This window comes from Hibiscus syriacus, unplaced genomic scaffold (assembly GCF_006381635.1).
Source record: "Hibiscus syriacus cultivar Baekdansim isolate YM2019G1 unplaced genomic scaffold, ASM638163v2 tig00015129_pilon, whole genome shotgun sequence".
NCBI lineage: Eukaryota > Viridiplantae > Streptophyta > Magnoliopsida > Malvales > Malvaceae > Hibiscus > Hibiscus syriacus.
This window is the reverse complement of record NW_024062349.1, coordinates 48,950-75,996: the sequence shown is the minus strand read 5'-3', so window position 1 is coordinate 75,996 and position 27,047 is coordinate 48,950. Positions and strand designations below refer to the sequence as shown.

At 35.8% G+C, this 27,047-nt stretch overlaps 2 protein-coding genes, 1 non-coding gene and 4 pseudogenes across 5 annotated transcripts; 4 read left to right on the top strand and 3 right to left on the bottom strand.

The window, feature by feature from the left end:
- Positions 1 to 6: 6 nt before the first annotated feature.
- LOC120207680 lies at positions 7 to 5,873 on the top strand. The gene is made up of 11 exons (XM_039207108.1): positions 7 to 224; positions 1,131 to 1,255; positions 1,491 to 1,935; positions 2,056 to 2,171; positions 2,337 to 3,120; positions 3,253 to 3,711; positions 3,836 to 4,024; positions 4,112 to 4,327; positions 4,461 to 4,803; positions 4,891 to 5,074; positions 5,170 to 5,873. The coding sequence occupies exons 1-11, from the start codon at positions 48 to 50 to the stop codon at positions 5,651 to 5,653; spliced, it is 3,522 nt and encodes a 1,173-aa protein (XP_039063039.1). The 5' UTR covers positions 7 to 47; the 3' UTR covers positions 5,654 to 5,873.
- A 958-nt stretch (positions 5,874 to 6,831) lies between these two features.
- Positions 6,832 to 6,905, top strand: TRNAR-UCG. The gene has a single exon. It is a non-coding gene; the product is annotated as a tRNA-Arg (tRNA).
- A 612-nt stretch (positions 6,906 to 7,517) lies between these two features.
- On the top strand, positions 7,518 to 11,203 carry LOC120207677 (uncharacterized protein At4g06598-like). 3 transcript variants are annotated; one of them, XM_039207106.1, is made up of 5 exons: positions 7,518 to 7,660; positions 8,642 to 9,364; positions 9,994 to 10,069; positions 10,157 to 10,283; positions 10,929 to 11,203. In XM_039207106.1, exons 2-5 carry the CDS (start codon positions 8,664 to 8,666, stop codon positions 11,144 to 11,146), a joined length of 1,122 nt encoding a protein of 373 aa, XP_039063037.1. In that variant the 5' UTR covers positions 7,518 to 7,660; positions 8,642 to 8,663; the 3' UTR covers positions 11,147 to 11,203. The 3 variants fall into 3 exon arrangements, with proteins under 3 accessions (XP_039063037.1, XP_039063038.1, XP_039063036.1); XM_039207107.1 differs by having other exon boundaries at positions 7,518 to 7,662; positions 8,646 to 9,364; XM_039207105.1 differs by lacking the exon at positions 7,518 to 7,660 and adding an exon at positions 7,766 to 7,812 and having other exon boundaries at positions 8,649 to 9,364.
- Positions 11,204 to 12,758: 1,555 nt separating this feature from the next.
- LOC120207678 lies at positions 12,759 to 26,793 on the bottom strand (annotated as a pseudogene).
- On the bottom strand, positions 13,991 to 16,824 carry LOC120207679 (annotated as a pseudogene).
- On the bottom strand, positions 19,295 to 21,719 carry LOC120207684 (annotated as a pseudogene).
- LOC120207676 lies at positions 22,420 to 24,105 on the top strand (annotated as a pseudogene).
- Positions 26,794 to 27,047: the final 254 nt, after the last annotated feature.

The following is a 27,047-nucleotide window of genomic DNA, read 5'->3' as shown; positions in this document are numbered from 1 at the left end:
TTGTTTGCTTGCTTGTTTGTTGTGAAAACTCGGTATATGCATAATTGATGATGATGGAGTCGTCGGAGTGTGGGAGAATGGCGGTGATGGAATTTCCGGCGAGTGAAACGCCGTCGTTTTCGCGCGTGCCGAGGAGGATTCGTAAGAGGCTTCTCTCGGAGAGCAAGACTCCCACTTTGGAAGAAATAGAAGCCAAGCTTCGACACGCCGATCTTCGTAGACAGGTAAAACTCGAGTTTCATTTTGTTTTTTCCCTTAAAAATAAAGTTACGTTTCTAATTCATTTCTAGAAGAAAGTGTTTCTTATATTGTTTTTTTTGTGAGAAATTAAGAGGAAACAAAAGTTACGGAGAGAAAATTTGAAGCGTTCTTTAAATTCTGAAGAATTGTTTTTACAATTTAATATACTGTTATAACTGAAATACCCGATTGATTTCAGTCGAGTCCAGAGTTTTTTTTTGGTTGAAAATTCAAAATTCAAATCAAGTAGAGATTTTCTTATCTCGATCGCATTTTAATTTTGAATTTCAGAGTTTAATTACTCATGGAGAAGAAAAATAACTCAACAACTCTACCTAACTAAGTGGTTTAGGTTAAGCCATTCTTTATTTTAAATAAAGAGATCAAATTAACTGAAATATATTTTTGCTGCATTTTTTCACAATTTATTTTACATGTTTGTTTTATTGTCTGGAAAATATCTAGTTTATGTTTCTATTTCTCATTTCATGGATCGTATTTAAATGAAATCAAAATTAAAAGGTTTTGGAGGTTTTTCCCTTCCTATGGTAAAATCTTTGTTTTGACGTTTTTTATTCTCTGCGTTAGGTAAGAGGGTGGGGTGGGTGTTGCAGCCTAAATAAATTTTGCACTTTTTTCGTACTTTGTTTCACGTGCAAGCTCTTCTTGGGATGTTTAATTTTCCACGCTCGTTTTTGAATCATTTGTTTCATCAATTCTAGCCTTACGTGCATGCCAAACTCAGTTGAGGTTACGCAATTCTACATTTCTTTTATCTGTCCAATTTACAGCAATTCTATCAAATGCGTGTCAAATTAACTAGAACTTAAAACCTTTTTTTTTTGGCACGGACTACTCTTCACCTTTCTGTGGCGGTTGTTTGGTTGTAGCAATTCATTGAAAGTGTGTCAAGCAAGGCAAGATCAAAGCCAAGAAGCCCTTCTAGATCCTCATCAAATGAGGAAGACCCCGGTCAGCGCCTTGAAGCAAGGCTCCAAGCTGCCAAGCAGAAAAGGTGAATTCAAAGTCTAGTGTCGTGCTACCTCTGATGATAATTAGTTGTTGAATTATTACGTCTTTCTGCTATTATTTGAATCCAGCACTGTCCATTTTTTTCCTCAAAATCTCTCAGTGTGATTTCTTTTAAATAGAATTCAAAGTGTGATCTTTTTAACAGATAACAAATCCAAATTCTGCTTTTTTTGTTGATACTTTCGTAATTTGAATGCATGTGGATGATCAACCATAAGGTTCGACATACTGGCAAAGGCTCAGATGCGCCTAGCCAAGTTGAATGAGTTGCGGCAAGCAGCAAAAACTAGTGTAGAAAAGCGTATTGAGAAGGAACGTGAGAAGCTTGGCACAAAGGTTGAATCACGGTTTCAGCAGGCAGAGGCAAATAGAATGCTTATCCTGAAGACCTACAGTCAGCGAAGGGCAACTCTAAACGAGAGGTCATCACAGTCATTGTCACGAAGGATGGTTAGAGAAAGTAAATACAAGGAACATGTGCGTACTGCTATTCATCAAAAGCGTGTGGCTGCTGAGAAAAAAAGACTGTCACTGCTGGAAGCAGAGAAGAGGAAAGCCTGTGCTAGGTTTCTGCAAGCTCGACGAGTGGGTAAGTCTATCTCACATCAACGTGAGATTGAGAGGAGGAGAATGAGAGACCAGTTGGAAGACAAACTGCAAAGGGTATGCATGTCTTATAAAATTTCTATAGTATGATCCCTCTGTTTCAAGTGAAATGTGTTTTTTCCCTTTATATTTCATTATATGTTTTATATTTTTCTTATTAATTTATTGATAAAAAAGGCAAGGAGACAAAGAGCAGAGTACTTGAGGCAGAGAGGAAGGACACATAAATCTATTCAAGTGAATTATAGGGGGATGCACAAGCAAGCCGACTTGCTTTCTAGAAAACTAGCAAGGTATAAGACTAACATTTCATATTGATAGTATCGTTTATTATCTACTGATATAATCTGCAAAGGGTCATTGAAGGACATCGTTTGCAGTGATAGAGAAGATTATTATAGGGAATGACACATTTTGGTGAATACCTGAATGGTGTGTAATACTTTTGTATTATTCAGGTGCTGGAGGCGCTTCCTAAGGCAGAGGAAAACTACTTTAGACTTGGCAAAAGCCTTTTATTCCTTGAAAATTAATACGACATCTGTTAAGTCGATGCCATTTGAGCAACTTGCCCTTCTGATTGAATCAGTGGCTACCCTTCAAACTGTGAAAGCTTTGCTTGATCGTATTGAGTGCCGCGTTAAGGCCTCTAGGGTTGGTGCTGCTGCCACTCATCTATCCAGTTTGGATAACATTGATCATCTTCTCAATAGAGTTGCTACTCCAAAGAGAAAGACCACTCCCAGGACTTATATGAGAAGCAGAGAGGGCAAGAGAGTTGCCTCAGTGAGGGAGACTGCCAAAAGTCTTGCTAAATTATCAAGATATCCCGTCAGGATCGTTCTTTGTGCATACATGATATTGGGCCATCCTGATGCGGTTTTAAGTGGCCAGGGGGAGAGAGAGGTTGCTTTGGCCAAGTCTGCAGAAGCATTTGTTCAAGAGTTTGAGTTGTTGATAAAGATTATTTTAGAGCGTCCTATACAAAATTCTGATAAAGAATCTCGATGTGCATTGCCCAGACGTTTGACCTTTAGGTCACAGCTGACAGCATTTGACAAAGTATGGTGCTCCTACCTGAATTGCTTTGTGGTGTGGAAGGTTAAGGATGCTCAGTTATTGGAGGAGGACTTGGTAAGAGCGGCATGCCAGCTTGAGATCTCTATGATTCGAAAGTGTAAGATGACTCCAGAAGGAGTTAATACTGCTCTTACTCATGATATGAAGGCTATTCAAAGACAGGTCTCACTTTTTGTCTCATTCTTGGTAGAACTATCAATGAAAATCACTACATATTTATGATACGGTCAATCAGTCCCTACCCTACTCTACTCTATGTTGCAGATATACTTATTGAATTTTCTTATAATTCAGGTTGTGGAAGATCAAAAACTTTTAAGAGAGAAAGTCCAACATTTGAGTGGAGATGCTGGGATTGAAAGAATGGAATGTGCATTATCTGAAACTCGGACTAACTTTTTTCAAGCGAAGGAAAGTGGGAGCCCGATGGGGTCACCACTTACGTCCTTCGTGTCTCCAAATACCCATGGTTCCCCTAGATCTTTGACTGCTCAAAAGGATGGTAGAAGTGGTTTGACTCAGACACCAAACTGTGTTGTCCGCTCTCTGTTTAAGGAAAATGGCACATCCCCTTCTAAAATTTGCGATTCCTCTGTGTCTAGTAGCAGCAGCCATTCAGATGCGCAGTTGGGTTCTTCTGTTGAAAAGTCTATAGTCACAGAGAATGAATTGATTGTTAATGAATTTCTTCATGGGCAGGATGGGTTTGTTGATAACTTCAGTGCCATTGAAGAAGATAAAAACAGCATAAAGGTATGTGCATTATCATTAATTAGTCTGTAGTAGAAAAAGCAGACATTGGAATGAATCTTTTGGCACTTTTGCAAGCTTACATAGGAATTAATAATTATGTGATAATACATATTTGTTTTTGCAGGTAAAGGTGAAAGAAATGATGGAGAAGGTTTTCTGGGACAGGATCATGGAATCCATGCAACAGGATGAGCCTGATTTTGACCGAGTTATTGAGCTTGTGAGGGAAGTGAGGGATGAAATTTGTGAGTTGGCTCCTCGCAGTTGGAGAGAAGAAATAACTGATGCTATTGATCTGGAAATACTCTCCCAGGTACTAGAATACCTTTACAATTTCCATATTAGCATTATGCCATTATCTTCATTTCAATCGTATTTGTTTTTTTTTTCCCTTTCTAAGGTGCTGAAGTCAGGCAATCTGGACATTGCCTATCTTGGAAGGATTCTGGAATTTGCATTGATCACTTTACAGAAGCTCTCCTCTCCAGCCAATGATGGTGAAATCAAGGCTGGTAACCAGAGGCTATTGAAAGAGTTAGCTGAGATCTGTGAAGCCAGAGAGAACTCAGCCCTTGCAATGGTCAAGGGTCTACGTTTTGTCCTAGAGCAGATTCAGGTGTTTTTCTATCTCCATTTCTTTTCCTCTTAATTGAATGGATTCTTCATTGTGTCACCTGTTTCAAAGGCATTTAACCATATGCTTTTGAGTTAGGTCTTTTCTAGTATAGTAATATGCATTTTCTGGACAGGTTCTTAAGCTAGAGATAAGCAAAGCTCGTATAAGGATGATGGAGCCATTGTTAAAGGGACCCGCTGCTTTGGATTACCTTACGAAAGGTTTTGCTAACCGTTACGGGTCGCCTTCTGATGCAAACTCATTTTTACCCTTGACCATGTCGTGGTTTTCGTCTATCTGGAACTGTAAAGATCAAGAGTGGGGGGAACACCAAAATTCTCTTTCAACTTTGAAGGCAAACGGTAGTTCATCTCAGGAGCTTCTTACTTCCATCACGCTTAAAACTGGTGGAAACTATAATTCCGGAAATGCAAGCCTGATGACATCTGTTGACCCTAATGCTTCTAATTTTACAGGTTTGAATGTGAAACTATTTAAATTTTTTGGATATCGACAACGACTCCAATCATTGTTTGTTAATGATTCTTATGTTCTTTGGTCAGGTCATGAACAGCCAGAGTGCAAGGGAGAGAGAGTTGATGTACTGGTTAGGCTCGGTTTGCTAAAGTTAGTAAGCGAAGTTTCTGGTCTAAGACCAGATGCTTTGCCCGAATCCTTCACACTTAACTTCTCGAGATTGAGGGGCGTCCAGGCTGAGATTCAGAAGATCATTGTAGTATCCACAAGGTATCTTTGTATATATGCCCTGGCCTTTTATCAGACCCGTCTGGTCCGGTTCTCGAGTGAACAAATGATCTAATAATTTTTTTTTTCATATACAGCATTCTTATTTTTAGGCAACTCCTCTCGAGCGAGAAAGTAATAGCTAGCTCCGCTGACAAGGAAAAGATAACATCAAATTGTGCCGAACGGCTTTTCAAGTTCTTAGACCGTGTTGAAGATGCAGGGATCGAAGGGATTGTTGAAACAATCAGTGGCATCTCAAGAGATGACGACAGAGTAACAGATGACAAGATCCTTCAAACGAGGAAGGCTACCATGGCGAGGATGCTAGAAAAGGGCTTGCAAGCTGGGGATGAAGTGTTCGAAAGGGTATCCCGCGCTGTTTATTTAGCTTTTAGAGGGATTGTGCTTGGGGGGAGCGGTACCCACGGTAGACAGTTAGCAGAAATGGCACTCCGTCGAGTCGGGGCTGGCTCCCTAACAAAACGGGTCGTGAAAGAAGCTGAGGTGTTGGTGGTTGCCGCAACAGTGTCTATCCGCGTCCACAGGCCGTGGTATGCGACCTTGATTGGTAGCTTGTGAGATTTGTGATAATGGCAGTTTATGTAAAATGTAATTAATGTGTGATAAAAGGGTGCATTAATTAATTATGACGGACAAAGTATGCTAGATGGATTTAGTCGATTCCTATGGTCGTTCATGTGAATAGTATTTAGGTTAATGGAAAGAAGGGATTGCCTTGGCTTTTCTTTCTTTCACTGGGAAAGCCAAATGTAATAATAATGTGATTTTTCATTTAAAAGGAGCAAATCTTCCCTTCAATGTCTTCTTCATCGATGGTCAATGGTGCATTAATGTTTATAGACTCTGATACGTACTCCGCCACCCTTGATGGCAAAATGACTCCATGGACGAGTTTCTCGATAAAGTGCTAACTGTGACGATATCCCTCTCGTCGTCAACGATTGATTCGAGTGAACACACGGATCTTATGGAATGTGAGGGCAGGGATTCTCATTTTGAGCTGTAAGGACTGAGGACTAGGGAAAAAACCTGTGTGACAATTACATTCAAAGGCACTATGATAGAGCTACAGCAGAACTAAACAAGAATCCTGCATTTACTAAAGTCGAAATCACATTATGTTGAAAAATGTCTATCGAAATTTTATAGGAAGATATCGTACCCGAAAATCAATCGGAATACTACCATACGATGGTTTTTTATGAAGCACGATCTTTGCTGAAATCCCCACTGAACAATTTGAGACTAGTAAAATTAATCCATTTAAAGAAGAAACTACTGCAAATGGCTTGCAACAACCTATTCGCAGTCGAATGGAAGAAGGGTAAGAACATAAAGCTTACCAATGACCAGAGAAATGTAACCATCTCAAAGCCATTCTGTATAAATGGAACGAAGAATAAAACCAGATATCAATACTAATCCGAGTGATGTGTAAAACATAAGGTCTTACCAGAAAGATGATAAACAAAAAAAGGGACGACAATTTAAATATTTGTCATCGTATCTTTGAAATGTAATAATTTAACCTCTCTTAATATTTGATTATGACTATAGAACCTCAAACTTTACATCAACGCCATATATTTTTCCCTTTGTTTGTTCGATGAACAATTTAGGAATCTCTCATCATCCATGATTGATTCTGTTTCTCATGCATGGAGGTTACCATCTATTTCTATCTAGAAAAGATTATATTATATAAATATAATTATTCTCAAAGCGTCTTCAACTGAGACCGCATAGCGCAGTGGATTAGCGCGTCTGACTTCGGATCAGAAGGTCGTGGGTTCGACTCCCACTGTGGTCGTTTTTATCCGTTATATTCTCAGGCGAAATGCTTATTTTTTGGGCTTGGATTTCAGTTTCAAACTTTACCTGCGTCTTTATTACGGCCCAGCAATTTAGCAACATTTCGATTCTTAAATAACATATTCTCATATTTTCCTTTACATCTAACCTCCCAATATTTCGATTTTAAAGTATAAAATTAATGAATAAAATAGAAATGTGATAAAATATAAAAAAATAATTTATTAAATTAAAAGTTCTTATTTATAAAATTAAAATAGTAAAATCTCAAGTTTAGTCCTACAAAAACTAAGTTTATAAAATTAAATTAATGATAAAATTATATTTTTAAATAAAAACAATAAAACTTCAATTCAATCACTTAAATTTATATAATTAAGCTAAAAAATTCTTATTTATCCTCAACTTTATTTTAAAATTAGATTAATATTTTAAAAAATAGTCCTTCAAGTGTTGGTAAAGACTGAAACACTATCATACAAAAGTATAAAATAAAAGAATGGGCGAGGTTTAGTATGTAATATTAGTATTTTAAAGGGATTAAAAGGGAAAATGTTTGTCAGATTTTATTTGTTAATTCCAGCCCTGATTCCCAACTTACAGCCTTCAACGCAGAGAGAGGGAAAAATAGAAAATAAAGTACAGGGAAAGAGAGAACTGAGAAGAGGCCTTCATTTAAAAAAAACTTAAGAAATAGTTAGCTTCCGGTTTAGAGACATTAGATTTCAAATCAGAGTTCTTCAATTTCAGAAACGGTAAGCTTTTCATTTTGTTGTTGTGATTTTTGTATTTTTATATCTCACAAATTCATCATAAAATAATGTTTTTTGTTTGTTTATTTATTTTTCTGAACTTCAGAAACGAATCTGTTGTTGAGGAAGCATGGAAAGTTCAAAAGAATCGAAGTTTTTTCGGTGTTTGGATTTTCACTATTCTATAGCTTTGGTTTGCTTAGCTTACGTATTTTTTATTTATTTATTGTTTATTGATTATTTGGAGCATAATTTATTGTAGGATTTGAAAAAAAGAAGCTGTAAATATTGCCAGAATCATTGTTCTAATTTCATTCGTGAGATTTCGCTTTGCATTTTTGAGTTTTGTTGAAGGAATTGAAGAGTGTCGTTTAAGGCAATGATTAGATATTTTTAGAGGTTTTTTTAAGGATTGTTCTTGATCTGTTTCCTGTAGAGACGCTTCGTATTTGGCAATTTCGTTGCAGATAATAAGCATTTGGGGGGGATAATTCTTTCTGTTTGCTTTGTTTTTTTAATTTATTCAAAGGTTGGGCCATGCGATTAATGGTTTACTCCGTTGCTTCCTGGTGAAAGTAGGCCTTTTTTTCTTCTTTTAAATTGGACTTTGCTACAGAACTTTAACAACGTTGAACAATTTTGAACTTGATTCGAATATGAAACATCGAGCAGGTCCTTTTGACGAGTATTTTGGGTAGATAGCAAGGTGCTCCTTTATGAACCCTTCCCTTTATGCACAGTTTCCCTGTTATGCTTGTGCTGTCTACTGGACATGGATGTTTTTATGTTTGGATCATTATATGCTACGTAAGAGTATGTTTGGTGCATGATTTTCTGATTTCTTCTGCTGAATGGAGAGATTATTGTCCCTCGATTTGTGTACACATCACCGCAAGTGTTTTTTTTCTTCTCGGGACCTTCATGTTTATCCTTTTTCTTTTCATAATTATTTATTTCATGACTTGTCTACCTTATGCTCTTTGCAGTAGGGATTGTTCTTGGCCATGGCGAATTCCAAGGGTCCAACAAATATAAGAAATTTTATGTTTTCTGGAAAGCATCCTCTACTTCCTCCAAAAAGTCCATTTCCTCCGGTCTCCCCCGCATATACTGATTACGTCCCCAACAATGTTATTGGGTCAAGAGCAGTTCCAAAGCCTAGAGAGGGAAATACACATCACCAGCGCACTTCCTCTGAAAGCTTCCGGATAGAGGAACAGCCTTCTTGGCTTGATGATCTTCTTAATGAGCCAGAGAGTCCTGTGCGCAAAGGAGGTCATCGACGTTCTTCAAGCGACTCCTTTGCATATTTTGACGCCTCTAATGTTCCTAACATTGATTTTGCATCTCAAGATGACTACAGATATAAACATATGATTACTGCACCATCTTGGGCATCTCAAGATGCTCGACTTTCCTCAGTCTACACTGATGTGAACTTGGGAAAGCAAAAGAACAGGGCATGTGATTCTTCTTTGGGTGTTGTGTCTCATCCAAACAGACTTCCTTCTCTCAGGGAAAATACCAGTCTTCAGAGTTTAGGATCGTCACATGCACCACAAGATGTAGAGGGTGCTCCATCAACTGCAAGTGAAAAACAAGATTCTGCTGAACCTTCTCTTGATGCAAAAGCTTCTTCTGGGAAGAAGGATAATTCTCGCACTAAATCTCCTGCATTTGAAAGTGATAGTAAATGTTCCAAGCAGTGAGTTCTAATGTCATTACTTGTTAGTGATTAATCACTTTTATGCTTACATTGACAAGGGGCTCATCAATTGGTATGCAATGGGATTTTGAAATGATGCTAGCCAGAGCTGCTCTCAGCATGGTTGCATTGATTATATGTTTCTTGTGGTTGCATTGACTTTCTATTACTTTTATGCATTTTTGGCCTTGTACCTCTGGTTCATTGGCTGGGTATTTAGCCACAAAGCAGATAGATTTTCTTCTGGTTTCCTGCTATCCTCTTTGGTTATCATATTATGGAACATAGGGAGTATGGTGGTGCTTTCTGTAGTCTGTTTTGCAAGCTTATACTGCATATAAACATGGAAAAGGATAACATCGGTATATACTCTTATGCTTTCATCTGTTTTTAAATCGAATACACAACATATTCTTTCTTTCTTTCTTCAAATTTCTTATTTTGTTGTGCATGGTGTTTAATATTTTGTTGATATTTCCTTATTTAATAACCAGTGATTTTGATTTAGTTTTGTTGTGTGATTCTTGAAATTTTCTTATCAAAATTCATATTTGTTTTTTATACAGATGCTTATGCCCTATGTTGGTAGAAAATGTTTGATTATAGTACTTTGTTCCTGTTCATTGCAGGCAGTTTGCTCAACGATCTAGGGTGCGTAAACTTCAGTACATAGCTGAGCTGGAAAGAAATGTTCAAGCTTTGCAGGCAAGTATAGGTTGAAACAGAAGTTTTTAAAAATCTACTATGAAACAGTATGCCTTACTATGAAGTGTTAATTGTTTCTCTTAATAGGCAGAAGGATCTGAAGTTTCAGCTGAGCTTGAATTTCTCAACCAGCAGAATCTCATTCTTAGCATGGAGAACAAAGCTCTCAAGCAACGGTTAGAGGGTTTAGCTCAGGAGCAGGTTATAAAATATCGTATGTGTCCAACCAATGACCTCTAATGCCACAATTACATGTTCTTTTTTTTTTCAGAATTACAATTTCATGTTAACCATTTTTATATACCTTATGTAGCCCATATTTTGGACCTATATGAATTCTGATCATAGGTGTTGGTAGATCCTGCTAGATTTTATAATCCATTAGTTGCCAAAGAAAATGCTTTTTAAAGGAAATACAAACTTTGACCAAAAAAGTGATTGGAGAGTCAGGTTGAGATAGTTGAGTGTTGGTTAGACAAGACGAACTCTCTTGTTTCATTCTAAAATGGCGGGTAAGGACTTTGGATATAATTTTGTTTGTTACACTAATAAAATATAGAAATATTTGCGTTAAGCTAGGTCTGGACTCATGAGCAAGCTACATCTATTAGATTTTCCTTCATTTTTAGGGGGTACATAGGATATTGTGGTCCATACGTTGTTCTTGTTTGTTTACTTGTGTCTAGGAAGAAAGGGTTCCTACTTTCTATATTCTGAAAGCATAAATATGTATGTAGAAAAAGGCGACTGTGTCTAAGGGGCCATTATTGATCTGTCTTGTAATGGACAGTAATTACCTTAGTTGATTAAGACAAAATGGTATTAAATGAAAACTAAATTATGCAATCATTATGATCAGTTGAGCAGGAAGTATTGGAGAGGGAGGTCAGCAGGCTACGAGTCTTGTATAAGCAGCTGCAGCAGCACCAAAATCAACAGCAACAACAACAGCTGCTATCATCTAGCCATCGGCGCTCTAGCAGTAGAGATCTTGAGTCTCAATTCACAAATCTCTCCCTGAGTCATAAAGATGCCAATTCCACTCACGACCCTGTAACTGGTCCACTCCGCATTTAGATATTTACTTTACCTGAAGCTCTTTTGTGCCAGTACTTCAACCGCAGCTGCCCCATGGTAAAGTTCATCCTATTCTTGGTACCCTCCCTCTGCCTGATATTCTCTTGATTCCCCCCTCTTTGTGGTTCTTTCAACCAATGAATATCTTGATGTGAACCTTGTAAGTCATTGCTGGAAAACTCGACTTCAGGCGTATGATTAACCTGAGTTGGTAAGAGAGAAAAAAAAAGGAACAGGTTTCGTGTTTCGCCCCCTCGTGTCTGTTGATTATAGGTTAATATGATTCAGAAATTTGAGGTCTTCCATTTCAAGTAGTCACTTTAGGCTCTGTTTGGATGTGCATTATTTATAAATGCATAAAATGGTATGGGAAAATATTTCTCGTGTGTTCTTTTCCTTTATGAGTTATCTTTGTTACCTGTGCCATATATATACAACGCTTAAAATTGACATAATTTTAGACAAAGAAGTTTGGGGGACCAATTTAGAATGATAGTTATAGTTTGGGGATGGAATTAGAATATTTAAAAGTTTAGGCATGAAATTAGAATAAAAGCTAGTTTGGGGACGTGTAGTAATTAACTATATATATTCGTTTGAACTCGGTCTCGATGGAAACAAAAAGTTACTTAAATAACTAATAAATTAATTGAGGTCGTAGCAGTAACTTTTATTTTGATGTTTAGGTTTTATTAGCACTCCTTGGATTTTCTTTTTCTAATTATAAAAAGCTTGTAAATTTATACAAAAAAATAAAAATTAACATGAAAATTAGTGGATAACTTTCTGTTTTGATGTAATTTTCTGTTTGGTTTTCAAGAAAAGAAAATCGCAAGAAGACGTGGAGTATGGGATCCCTTTCAGTCTTTGACCAACTTCATTTGATTCACCCCCCACAAGAAAATCAGTGTAAGAAACAGTCAAACCATCAGCTGAAACTGAGAAGAAGAGCAACTTCAAAGAATCAATTCAGCAAATCATCGAGCAAACTAAAACTAAGAAGCTTGATTTTGATTCCGTAATTCGACAATGTCGATCATTTCGAAGTTGTTAACGAAAACCGACATTGAGAAGTGCTTACTGATCCCCACTGATTCATTCAGTGTCTTCCCGGTCCCCTTCGAAGGTGGTCGGTTTTTTAACATCACCGCCGTTGATGAGACTGGGAAAGCTTGGGATATCCCTTCCTTCTTCCCGCAAAGCGAGGACATTGTTTCCGTTGGTTGGCTTCAGTTTCTTGGCGGCAAAGACGTGAGAGCCGGTGATGTGGTGTTTCTTCATCGTAAATCCATGGACGGCGGCTATGGTTCAACGGTGAAGATTGAAGTGAAAAGGAAGATTAAACTGCTCGGCCAAGATATCTGGGCTGTTCTTCACTAAGTTTACTACAAACAGCTCTATATAATTTACGTAAAAATATAGACATGTTTGTAATAACCGTAATTCGGTTGGGTTTTTGTATTTAATAAATGCTTGTTATTTAATACATTAATCAAAAAATTTATGTAATTATTTACCCTTAATTTTTACAGAATGTTTATAATTATGTAATTATAAACAGCCGCCGCGGATTTATAGTTTTATTAAAGTGAACGTATGTCCATTTTAAAATTTGAATTTTCTTCTGTTAATTATCTATTTTATAGATCATGTCTACTCTAAAATTTTATTTGTGCTCATTCGATTAAAAAATTTGTGTTGTTAACTCAAAAATATTTTTGAATCTATCGTTGACGGTAAACATGGGACGAATTCAATATTATATCGGTAGATGAAATGTAATTTTTATTTTGATGTTAGTATATATAAATGTACTTTAATGTAACATTTCAAGTATATTAGTATTTTAAAATAATATTATATATTATACACTTCAATTGTATGCGTATAAATATATTTATAGGTAAACATAAAATATGAAATTATTGATTTAAAAATTAATTAAATGATTATATATATTTAAATGTAATTATAAAAATAAAATATTACTTTTTGATTTAAACCATTAAAATCTTGTACTAACAAGTACATATTAATCCATGTGATATAGAAATAATCAAAAGAAACCAAAATTTTATTAAAAACGGAATTTAAACAAATCGGTAATAATTTAAGACCAAAAGAATGCATACCAATTGGTATGCCCAATATCAAAACTAATCGATCTGTTATAGTTTATGACATGAATGTTACTATGATTCGATCTGTTATAGTTTATGACATGAATGTTACTATGATTCGATCCGAAAATATGCGATACAATAGTTTGATATAGTTTATGAAATCTTTTAAGAAAATTTAGTCGAGAAGGGCATGTCACCGAATTCAGCGAGGCTGGTGAAACTCGAACCTTGATGAATTAATCAATCGACTGAACCAACTCGTGATGCCGATAGCTATATATGTATACATACATATAGTTTCAAGTATAGTTTCCATGAAATTCATTGTACTCGTTTGACTACCTAGCTTAACTACGAGGCTAACACGTAACATGGAAGTTTGCAGGCAGTAGAATATATAGCCATGATTTCCTTCCAATTCAACTCAGACACCAACAATGTACCCACATGCATAAGACTGTACTCAAATATAGGCAGTAGAACGAGAAACATGAGAGTATTTTGGCCGATCGATAAATGAAAAGCATCTTTTAACGAGCAAGCGCATATCAGACAAACATCACTAATCCATCATTATGAGATAAAACTAGGGAAGATAGAGACAACTGATGTAAAAGAACATCACTTGGTTTCTCCCATAAACTCTGAAAATCCAAAGCAATATATGAAACTAAGACTACAGCATGAAAGTATCATAAGGAGTTTCAGCCAAAGCCAGAATATGAAAATTCTCACCAAATCTAGAAGACTGGAAAATCGAGTCTCGAACCCATTTTTTCAATCCAGTTCAGGTTCTACTTCATGGGACAATCTATTTACAGACGCTAGTCAAGACAAAAATTTCGTATCTTGGTATCACTCGTAAGCAGGGAAAAAGTCCCATTGTAAAAACCTTCAGAACATCAAAATGGCACAGAAGCTAATTTTTTTATGAACTTGGAAAAGTTAGAAGTCACCTGAAAAGAAGGGTTTGACAGTCCTTAAATTACTAGCCAGGCAGCCACTATACTCTAAACTGGTTTAACACGGTTGGCTTTTTATTGAGATCGGTATGTAAGTCCAGCACCTTCCATTACACGAAATACAGTAACTTTGAGCACAAATTCCCTCGATCTGAGAAGTTCAAAGACACAGACATCTCCTTCCCCCAAATTATTCTCCAATGTAAATTCATACCATCCTTGACTGAACTTAGCCCTGCCTCCTCTATAAAGACACCGAACAGGCCACTGTCTCCCATCTGGAAGCTGAAGTTTAATGAATCCAGAAACCCCACTTAAATGTTGCTCGGCAAAGCATGATGGTAAATACTGCAATAGAGAAAATCAGAATGTACACTTAGGCAAGGCTATATAGACCAAAACCAAAAGAGCATGTACATTGAATTCAATGCTTACCATAATACATCCCCTATATAGATATGATGGTCGCAAGACGACCCTGCAGAAAGGGTTTGTCGGCTCAAATGTTTTGGCTGCATTAATTGCTCTCTCTCTTTCTTCAGCAGTCACAATTCTCTTTCTGGCTGAAGCACTTTCATAAAATCTATTGTGCATTTCCGTGTCATTCTCATGTACGAGAGATGGAGTCTCTTCATCTACATTTCATCGAACAACTGATGAGAAATTCCAAAATATTTACACACCACAAAACAAAGGAGGACTCACCAGGCTCAAACTTCATCTTTTTCCTCACCGGTTTTTCCGGTTTTGGTAGCTCTGCACCTGAAGAATGCAATTTTGCTTCATTAGCAGAATCTCTTTAAGTTCAAATACAGTAAATGAAAGGCCATACCCTGAATAGGCTGATTATTAACACCGTTTGATGCATGAGGATTGACTTCACCACTCCAGTTTATGCAGCTATTAAGTTTAGGACCCACCAAATAAATTAGGCAGTTCCGGAGAGAGGCATTCATCGTCTTCAAGTTCTTCAAATGGATATCTTCTTCCAAGATTGTATTGATTACCAACGAGAGCATTAGTCTGATAGTTAATTTCCGAGTTGTACAAGTTAAATATACTAACACTGAAAACGGAATTTCCTTCGTATCTGAATATCAAAAAGTATCCAGCACGGATATAGTAACGTTCGGCGAATTCCTGCCAACCCTCCTTAAACCAGACCTTGTTGTCAGCTTTCTTTATTCCTACACGCCAAACATGGCCATCAGGAATAGTGAGTGCAGCAGCAACAGAAAGGTCATCCCTGAATCTCTTAACAAAGTTATCAGGTATCCTCTGCAAACACCCAAAAACAATTTAGACCAATTGATCTGAGGAACGGTGTTTAGCAGATTACCATTCATAACAATGTGGCATTAAACCTCATGCCATACAAAGAAAACTACTTTTCAATCCTTTTACCTAATACTAGCATCGAATTGAGAAGATTGAATCATTTCAAACAAAAGGATATAATTATATACATCCTCACACAAAAACATGGTAAGTAGAACATAATCAATAACCAAATCAAAATATCCATGATCAAACAGAAAAAAGAGGGTAAGAGATTAAAATTAAACTCCCTACATGTGTAGACGAACTTTCCTGTCTTGTTCATAAAGCACCATTACGAACCGCCACATATTTGGTGCATATTTGATAAAAACTCAGTAGCAGCATAAACCAGAAAGAAATGTCAAACAAACAGATGACAAACTATGATGATACTCACAGATTCCGAAATCAACGTAGCATACGACAAGAATGAAAAATGAAGATAATATTTTATTATCTAAAATTATATAAATAAAATCATGCATATGTAATTAATTCCAGCAAGTATCCCCACAGCTTCAATCCACCACTTGTCTGATAAGGACTCTGTAAGAAGAATTTAGATCTTGTGTTTCTTTTTTATACTTTACCCAGTTCATCCAGTAGCCAAACAAGATACTATTATTTTATTTAAACAACATCATATCACACCAACTACCAAAATATTAATTTAATTCTCCCTAGGTTTACCCTAATTCCCATCAACCAAACATACTCTTTGCAGCTCTTAACATTCAAATTTAATTTCCAACTCTCAAAAACACAATTCAAAACCCAGAAGAAGAAGAAATAACAGAAACCCAGAATTGAATAATACATAACAAACAAAACCCATGATCTATTCCTATCGGCCTCTAGTTTCTCAATACTAAAATATTGAATTAAACGAAATATTAAAGGAAGAGGAAACTTGGGTTTCGAGTATTTTTACCAGTTTCTTGTCCTGGAGAGTAGCGGGGAGAATAAGCTTATGGAAAGAAGGGCGTGGCATTTGGTGGAAAATTGTCAGATCATATAATGGTTTTGCGTTCGAGCGGAGAGAATAAGCTTATGCATATGTATATATGTATTTATCTATCTAATTGTACTCTCACTGAATGAAATCATAATACTGCGTTGAGTGCTTGAATTTATATATCAAACAAACTAAGAAAGTAAAAAGGAGAGAATCTCAACAGACAGAAAGAGAAAGAAAGACTTTTCGGATCTGAGTCTCCCCATTCTCTTTTGCTTTCCCACTGTTTTTCGTCTCTCTCTTTTTGAAGGGCGGGGAACGATTTCAGTGTGTTAACTCATTTACTGAGTTCATATCTCGGATTCTTAAACTCGCACTCTTCGTATGACCCCACCAGCATTCCTTTTCTTTTCAATAATAGATTTTTCTTAGGGTAGACTACAATTTTAGTATTTTAATTATTACTTTTCTTCTATCACTTATTTTTTTTATAATCATATATAATATTATATCTTAATTTTATTTTGATTATATACGATTAAAAAATTAATAGAACTGATGTCATATCATTTTTATTTTTTTCCAATTATGACGTAATATTATCTTATAGTGACAAACTAGCATCACCGTTAATTTTTTAGTAGTGTGTGACCAAAACGTAATATTAAATATGACTTTAAAACAAAAAATAATTTGATGGTAAAAAAGAAAAAAAAAATAATTAAGATACTAAACATGTAGATTACCACATCTTCAAAAGGATTAAAATAAAAGCATAAATTACATCATTACTTATCAATTTATCATTTTTTAATAGTATGTGATTATAAATTAATATTTTATTCATAACTCTTTTAGCTTATATACAACATATATATTATTAACGTGGTTGTTTTAATCCAAAATTTATAAGAAAATAATGAATTAATTTATCTCGATGGTTAATTAAATCGTTGTTGTTTTTATATATTATATGTTTAAACACCAACGACTGTAAAGATGATTGGACGATTGTAGGCCTATAAATGAACTGAACGTTCAGTGAACCGTTCATGAACCGTGCGGCAGAAGTTCGTTTATGTTCGTTTATTTATTAAATGAACGAACATGAACAAGATTTTGCGTTCATTTAATTAAATGAACGAACATGAACAAGATTTTGCGTTCGTTTAATTAAATGAACGAACATAAACAAAAGGCTCGTTCGTTCATTTACGTTCGTGAACATTCGATTATATGTTCGTTCATTTATGTTCGAATAGAGGCAAATTGAATATGTTACGAAGATTATTGAAGTTTTTTGGATTTCAAGAAGATTGATTTGTTGAACAAATTAACTTTAAGACTTTATTATGTTCATATAACTTATTTATGATTTATGTATGTTTTTGTCGTATTCGAACAAATTAACTCTAAAGTTGCAAGTTATATTAATGAATTTTAAGTTGTCATTCTTGTTGTTTACTTTTTTTTACATTCGTTTGTTGTGTTTGAATAAGTTTTTTTTGTGTTTGTGTTGTTCGTTTATGTTCTTTTATTCAGTTCGTTTATGTATGTTCGTTCGAGTTCGTTTATGTTCGTTCGTTTGTGTTCGTTTATTATTTAAATGAACGAACATGAACAAAAAATTGTTCATTTATGCGTTTATTTAACATACCTCAATTTGTATGCGTTCGATTTATTTACAAGCCTAGACGATTATCATATAATTGAGAGAATTTAAAACAACCACTGAAGTATTAAAAGTTACATCTAAAGGTTATTTCCTCGAAGTGGTGAATTGAGGCATTGTTTTGGGACACTTATGGAGATTATGGAAGCAACATAACAATCAAAAAGTTGTAAAAAAAAAAAGAGATAAAGTATATAAATTGTCTCTCAAATATAGAGCAATATTTGTTAGGTATTCTAACTGTTAAAAGTTACAAAATAATCTCTTAACTATGAGACATTATTTTGTTGATTCCCCTAATTATTAAAAGTTGAAAAATAATCATCCGATTATTCATATATTATAAACTCTTCCTTTTATGTTAAAACATTGATGATCAGTTGAAATAGATGTTAATCTACTAAATTCGATATCATAAAATTATATTTTAATGATGTAGTTGGTATCGTTGTTACTTTTAAACACTAACTTGACGACATAATATTTCAAGCACTAACTCGACAACATAATGTAAATGAAGACTTGATCTACAAAATACACTTCAAACAATTATGAGATTAAATTTTATCATATCTTAATCAACAAGTTAACATCCAACTTAAAAAGCTGTTAATTTTTTTATGAAAATAACGAATTTAAAACATATTAATAGTAAGGTGACTATTTAATAACTTTTAATAACCAAGAGACTCAACAAAACAACATTCTATAATAAAAAGACAATTTTATAATTTTAAATAATTAACAAAACAACACCCTATGATCAGAGACTATTTGTGCAATTTACCCAAATAAATTTAGATAAATCTATTATTCAAATGATTGATGGTCTGTAAAAAAAATTGTTAATTCAGATAAATTCATCATTTACTGATAATAAAGGGTGTATTTAAGAAAAAATCCAACCCACCGGATTCGAACCAACATCCAAGGATTTCAGCAACATACTACTACAGTCCTCCGCTCTACCAGCGGATTAAATTCAGATAAATTTAATATAATTTCCTGGAAGGAATACGAATAAGTTAAGACGAATTAAGCAACCAATGCAGTATGAAATTTCAAAGCTTTCTTAGTACCCAGCTATGGGTGCCGCTGCTATTATGTCTGATGAACTTGATGAAGCAAGGTCACTTGTCAAGCTCAGGATGTTTAAACAACAGCAACAAAAAGAAGATCAAAAGAGAAAGAGATACATGTAAAAATTGTTAATTCAGATCAAAAGAGATTCGTCAAAAGAGAACATAAATAACACAGTACCAGATGAAAATGTAGATGATGGGTAACGATCATGGTTGCAAGAGGAAGACGATGTTTTATCAATGGAGAAAGCGACTCCCAAGGAATATGTTTAGACCAAAACGGTTTAATTATCTTCCGGTCCCTGTACTCCTTGCAAATTAAAAAATTTAATATCTCTACTTTTAATCCCAATAATTTAAGTTGCCCTGTACGCAAATAAGTATAAATGCAAAAACAAACAAGGGATTAGAGTAATGACTTTGATAATAGTCGTACAGTATATAAAATATGGTCAATTTAAGTTGCCCCACTCCCCTAACCAAGAGAATCAGAAGATAAAGAAAGTTTAGTAGCATGCTGAAGCTTACCCCTTGAATAAAGAACAGCCAGGGTGCTTGCTCGAGTTATTCCGTATCGACGAGATCCCTTATACAAGCCGAGCAACGGTTTCTCTCTCTTCAACTGTCTTCTTCGCAGCTTCCCTTGCTTTGAGTGCAGCTGCCTCTTCTTTAGATACGGCCTTCAGTTGTTTCTCATCTTGTCTTTTTCTCTTAACAGCAACTGAGGATTGAGCACCTTTGACAGATCTCATGGGGTTTAAAGTAGCTGAAAGGACAAGCCCGGGTGCAGTATCATTTTGACTTTTAGCAACACTTTTGCTATCTGCAGCTGCTCCTGCCCCTGAAGTTGAAAATGACATTTTAAAAATAGGACTGCCTGATTTAGTATTTGATGAAGCTTGAACCTTGGCATATGCCTCTTCCTGAGTCACCCACCTGCCTGTGGCATTCCCTCTAAGTAAATATACCAAAAACAACATTTAATCTGATATATTATCTAAGAGAAGAAGGAACGGGACCAATGTTAAAAGTTCAAGTGCAGATTCATACCTATAGCATCAGAATAGTAAAATCCCGATTTTGGATCATAGCATAAACCATTATTTTGATTGTAGTAATAACCCGAACTACTGTCATACTCCCATTCTGCATCAAACTGTAAGAGTTAGAATAGTAATAAACCCTTATGTAAAATGAGAACTAAATCAAATGACATCATATGCTACTGAAGATTAAAACTAAAAATCTAGAGTGAGTTTTGATATAAATAAGGGCAAACGGCAAACCAACAAGGAAAAAGGAACAGAAAAACTGACTTTGACCAAGAGCGCAACCAATGGAAGTTGTTGATCCATCTTGTTCAGCTTATCTTCAATCAAATGAGTTTAACACGTCTCGTAGTCATGATTCTAACACATATCTATGGACTATTATTTGGTACACTACCGAACTAGATTAAACATTCATTTTCCTGCAATAATCCAAACTCAAAAGCTCCACTGTTAAGAAAGGTAGCAATAGCAAGAAGGGGGGTTAACAGCCAGACGTGGAGTTATGTAAATACTCAAGCAATGCAGTAAATCTCAGTCGAAAGCCAAAGCATATAGCCTAGGTTTGATATTTTCATATTTAAACAGAATACAACACTGCATTAAACATAGCACTAACTACAAACTAAAGAGTTTTAAGACCATACAATTAGCCAACAGGGCAGGTGACGACAGCAACTGAAAGTTTCAAGAACAACCCAAAACTTGTATCACTGCCATTACTTTTACTATTTAAATAAAATGCAAGTTGAAGATGACGTGTACTTTACCTTCTTGACCATCTAATGCTTGCGCACTTGAGTCCCTAGCCTCAAAACTAGCAACATCCTTCTGATAACTCCGCTTAGCTTTCTGGAAAACATAGTTAAGAAATACTAATAGTCAGTAAAAAATAAGCATAAAGCATGAAAAAGGAAAACCTAATTGAGGGTTACTTACAGCTTCAATCTGTTCAAGAGCACGAACGGCATCCTTTTGTTCCTTCTCTTTGGCTGCACTCTCTTTTCAAATAGTAGTAAGCCTCTGAGCAACATTTTCTTTGTGCCGTTGACCGAGCTCATGGTTTCGAATACTCGACGGGTTATTCGATATGAAAATTTTGCAGACATCGCACCATTTATTCCCGACTCACCCAATACTGAAAAAAGAGAGAGACTAAACTAGAGCAATAACATCAAATAACGGGGAAAACGACTAAACAGAAACTTAATTCATTGAAAAATCTTACTGTATGAACAAAGATCAAGGGAAATCGTCTATAATAAATTTGAGGGGTTTGATTTCTTTAAAGAATATAAGTGAAAAAATAAAAGAAAAAAGAATTAGGAGATTTGATTACCTCCGTCGTAGCTGCGAAACTCTGAACTTCGGGAAGCCAACTGTTCGAAAGTTGCTAATTGCAGGTGACATCAGGAGTTTCTTTAAACCAACTGTAAGGATTTTAAATTAGGAACCCTAATTTTACCATTTTTCTTTAACTTAATGATACAAAAAATTAAAAATTGAATATATAAATCAACGTTAAATGATCACTAAATGAACATATTCCTAAATGTTAAGCGAATATGTTTGTGAATATATAAATGAATATGTTCACGAATGTTAAACGAATAAACAAAAAATCTTAAAAAATAAATAAATGAACAAGTACGAGATAATAAAAATCTAAACAAACACGAATTAAACATGAACACTCTCAAAAATAAACAAATGAACACGAACGAAACATGAACATGAACACCTTTAATAATAAAACAAACAAACACTTATTCGTTTAAAATATATTCATTTACATCCTTATCAATAAATATATGTTTAAAAAAGTATATTTAAATACTTAAAATAAATCAAATTTGAAAAATGTAATATTTGATAACATATTTACACTATATAAATAAAGACGTTTGAATTCAAAATTTTATTTTACCATTAAAAACATTTCATTTGATACGTTGAATATAAACATATTTTAAAACAATAATATTGAGTTATTTGTTCATTGCATAACTATATACTTTACCGTCACTGCTACAGCTTCAGCTGAAGTCTGAAACAAAAGTGATTTTTTCTCTTCGTAAAAGACTTGAGAAGCAAAGAAGATAAACAATAACGCTTTGAATTCGTTGTCAAAATGCTGGTGATTTTCTTCACATTCAACTGAAAACAAAGCAAACCCAGATTCCCAAATCTCTTAGTTTTCCTTTCCCCCCAAATCCAAACACACAAAACCCTAATACTTCAAAAAAAAATCTGAAACCTTTTTTCCTTTTTATTGTTTTTTCATCAATGGATGAAACTTTGTTGTTGATGTTATCAAATCTCCTCCACCATCACAACTCTCTTGATCTCACCGCTTCTTCTCCTTCATCCATTCTTTCTTCTTCCCCTGCTCCTCTCCTCTTCTTTACCCTCGCTTCCCTCCTTTCTTTTCTCTCCACCTCTTCTTCGAAGAGATCACTACCTTTGTCAAAGAAAAGGGAACCCAATTCTTCGCCTTCTCCTCCACCTTCCTCTTCATACCACTTCTCTGTTGCCGCTTTTTGTGTTCTTTCCACTGATCATATATGGTCGATGGATGCCCCGATCCGTGATGCCGAATGGCGATCGTTATACGGGCTCTCCTACCCGGTTTTCACCACCGTGGTTGAGAAGCTCAAGCCTTTTATAACCGCATCGAATCTGTCCCTTCCTTCTGATTATGCTGTAGCCATTGTGCTTTCTCGTATCTGCCATGGATAATCGGCAAAAACCATTGCTTCACGGTCTTCTCTTGACCCTTACATTGTTTCGAAAATAACCAACATGGTGACTCGTCCGCTGGCTACTAAGCTCTACCCGGAGTTCATTAAGATCCCGGTTTCTCGTAGAAGGTTGATCGAGACTACACAAGGGTTTGAGGAACTTACCTCACTGCCCAACATTTGTGGAGCTATCGATGGGAGCCCGATAAAGGTTCCTGGGTTGAAGCTTGATCGGAATTCAATGAGTTCTTATAAATGCAAAAACGGGTATAATTCGGTTTTGCTTCAGGTTGTTGCTGACCATAGAAAAATTTTCTGGGATGTTTGTGTTAAAGCTCCTGGTGGAGCTGATGATGCTACTCATTTTAGGGATAGTTTGTTGCATAATAACCTTACTTCAGGTGACATTGTTTGGGATAAGGTGATCAATTTTAGGGGTCATCATGTTAGGCCTTATATCATTGGAGATTGGTGTTTTCCTTTATTGTCGTTTTTCATGACACCCTTTTCTCCGGATGGGGCCGGGACGCTGACGCAAAATTTGTATGATGGAATGCTAATGAAAGGGAGGTCTGTGGTGGTGGAAGCGATCGGGTTACTTAAAACGAGGTAGAAGATTCTTCGATATTTGAATGTGGAAATTAATCATGCACCACAGACGATCGTTGTTTGTTGTGTGTTGCATAATTTGTGTCAGATTGCTAGAGAACCTGAACCTGAGATTCAGAAGGATCCCGATGAAACTGGGGTGCCGGCAAGGGTGCTTGAGAGTGAGAAGCAGTTCTATTACTTCGGGGAAAGTTTGAGACAGGTATTGGCACCAAAGGCTTTCAACCAGGTAAGTTACGAACTGTTTGACAACAGGTTGATTTTTTAACCTTGTGTTATCTGCATGAATATGCATTTGAGTAGCTCTAACGTGGTTGAGATAACATGTCCCATTTCACACTTATTGTATTTCTCATCATCGTTTTAGAAGAACATGTCCGACTTTACGCTCATTATCAACTGCTGTGGCAAATGAACCTGGTTTGGTGGACACTAAGAATGTTTGCTTTGATAGGCAAGTTGTTTGCTTTGATGTATTGTGTATTCATAAAAGGGATATGCCATGTTAGTGTTTGATAGAGAGCCTGGTGAGTGGTAAATATAGATAAAACTATATGATCTTTTCCCTTTGTTTTACTACTATGCTTGCAGGGAATGCCACATGGGACAACTTTAAGTACTAAATCATGAAGAAAGTGTCCAATCTTTCATTGGAAATGAAAATCCCAATTTTAAAGCAATAAATAAATAAATAATAAAAGGAAGGAAATAATAGATCAAACACACAATTAAATATTAAAAAAACGTGAAACAATACAAGTATAATTAACCCCCATTAAAGCAAAAACTAAAGCTTATCCATATATCTTCTCTACACTGTGATTTCCTTGCCATCATTGCCAATGATATATCTTCTTTGCCACTCCTCAAAGAATTAACTTCAATTTGGCTGAAGCTGGATTCATGTAGCATCCTTGTAAAACCCCGAAGAAAGATCGATGCGTTTTTACCAAACATGGCATGATTATTGTTCCTTTGCACTGGCTCGACTGGACGGACCGTGCAATAATTTCACAAACCCGAGGAAACTCAGCTTCCCATCAGTATGCCTTATCCAGTCATTAAGAACTGCGTGAACCGGAATAGAAGGTCCAAGACCGAGCTCCTGGGTTCCACAGTAGCGGCCGGTTTAGATTTGCATGTGGTATTATGATCATAAACAATTAAGTTTAACGTTATAAAAGAATTGCGAAACTTACGGAAGCGAGTTCCTCGATGACAATAGCCCTGTTTCCATCCTTCTCGAAAAGCTCGTACGCACAACGGGCATGTTGTTCCCAGTGATCAAATTCCTCGAGCTGATGGACGCTTAATGCAGCAGCACAAAATTCTTCAAAATCTATTCTTCTGTATAGAAGTGCATTTAGCTGACATGCAATGCAAAGTAAAAGGAAATTCGATAAGCTATTTCTTATGACCATAGAAGTTGAGGAACGGAAAGAATAGCAACTGAGTTCATACCGATAAAACAAAATCCGGAATGTGAGACTCCTTCATCGCATCTGTTGCATTTTTCATTAGGGCCTGTTTGCAAGAAATCAAATGATCAGAAAAGTGCATAATCTAACGTTATCTCAATCACTTCTTTCAGGTTATGCCGTTATGCTAACCGTCTTAATATTCTCCAAGGTTATTCTATCATGTTTTGGTTCTAATAATGCAAATTGCTCTCTCAGGTAAAATAGTTCATCGGGAGTCAATGTCTTCGACAAAGCCTGCAGGAATGAACCATTCTGGACATGCTGCATAAGAAGAAAGCGCATTGTGCGAACAATGCTTGGTCCATGAGCATAGTGGTTACGAGACCAGGTTCTGGCATAGATAATGTAAAAGAAGAAGAGAATATTTGCGTACTTTTAAAGCAGCCTTCCGCAAAGGCGATGATCGCATGTATGCCTTCATAAGCCTAAATATTAAAATATCGAGTGGAACTTTGACATTAGTAAGATTCTGGATCCAAGGATGGCCTGTGAACGAAAGATCACGATCAGTTACTCTACCGCAATGATGTTAGCAACCTAATATTACGAGTAAAAGTGATGCACACACTCATAGCCTGAGCTGCTGTCATTCGTTTCCTAGGATCCTTAATCAAAAGGCGCTTCACAAAGTCTTTGGCTTCTAAAGACAAGGAAGGCCAAGGTGGTTCATTAAAATTTGGGTCAGCTTTCAGGACTGCTCGAAAAATTCCGGACTCAGTCCTAGCCCAAAATGGTCGACTCCCACATAAAAGAATATAAGCTATCACTCCTATACTCCAAACATCAGCTTCTGTACCATAAGACCTATGTAGAACTTCGGGGGCCACATAGTATGCACTTCCCACAATGTCATTAAGTCTTTAATCTGGAAACACGCTAAGCATTAGAAAAAAATAATTCCCGAGATTGAGCAGAAGGAAGTTGAAAGAAAAGAATGCAAACCTGGTCTTATGAAATCTGACAGGCCAAAGTCTATAGCTTTTAGCAAAGAGTTCTCCTCCTTCGTAATATACAGAAAGTTCTGGTCCAGAAAAATGCAAATTTAGATTCCAATATGGTAGTTAGAACACAAAAACTCCGAAGCTACAAAAAATATTTACCACAGAAAGACATGGCTAAAAAATACAACCAAAGTCCCCCATCAGGTCAATTTTCAGTATACGAAATAATCAAATATAACTCCTATCACATCTTTGTTATGCTTTGTGAATATAGAAAATTATCATGCATTGATGCTTTTAAATATTAACAAAAACGAAACTTTGATCCACCTCTGGTTTAAGATCTCGATGCACCACGCCTTGAAGATGACAAAAAGCAACAACATTTAGTATCTGTACCATTACAGCCTTTGCATCATCTTCCGTGTATTTTCCACCCCTACAAGCATAATCGACCTGCCAGTTAGAGGCTACTATTGAGGTAGAGGCAAGAACAACAATAAACGATGCCAGAGAATTTTAAGATATATAGCAGTAGAATAATCACCTTGCAAGTATTCTATCCAAAAGCTCACCTCCTTCAAAAACCTGTAATTTAAATTAAGTTACTCGAGATCTTTGACTTTCTCCGACTAATTGTGATGAAAAATTAAAACAAGATAACATCAATAGCGGTGCATGTTTCAAGCTTACTCCATTACTATATAGACGTTATCATGATCTTCGAACACATCGTAGAATTTCACTAGATTGCTATGTCCATACAAGGCTCGCAATATCTTCACCTCCCTTCTCACATCCTCGACTGCAGTAGCAGTTGTCATCTGACAACATAAAAAACTATTAACTGTCGTGAGAAAAACACAGAAGGAAAACCAAGAGAAAACGAAAAATACAAAAACAAGATCATAATCTCACTTTGTTGAACTTTCAGTACTTACATAGGTGTATCTAAGATAACTAGAC

Coding starts and splice junctions, on each gene's coding strand:
- LOC120207680 (XM_039207108.1), top strand. CDS start 48: ATGATGATGGAGTCGTCGGAGTGTGGGAGAATGGCGGTGATGGAATTT. Junction 225..1,130: donor ACGCCGATCTTCGTAGACAG/GTAAAACTCGAG, acceptor GTTTGGTTGTAG/CAATTCATTGAAAGTGTGTC. Junction 4,804..4,890: donor TAATGCTTCTAATTTTACAG/GTTTGAATGTGA, acceptor TTCTTTGGTCAG/GTCATGAACAGCCAGAGTGC.
- LOC120207677 (XM_039207106.1), top strand. CDS start 8,664: ATGGCGAATTCCAAGGGTCCAACAAATATAAGAAATTTTATGTTTTCT. Junction 10,070..10,156: donor GAAATGTTCAAGCTTTGCAG/GCAAGTATAGGT, acceptor TTCTCTTAATAG/GCAGAAGGATCTGAAGTTTC. Junction 10,284..10,928: donor GGAGCAGGTTATAAAATATC/GTATGTGTCCAA, acceptor CATTATGATCAG/TTGAGCAGGAAGTATTGGAG.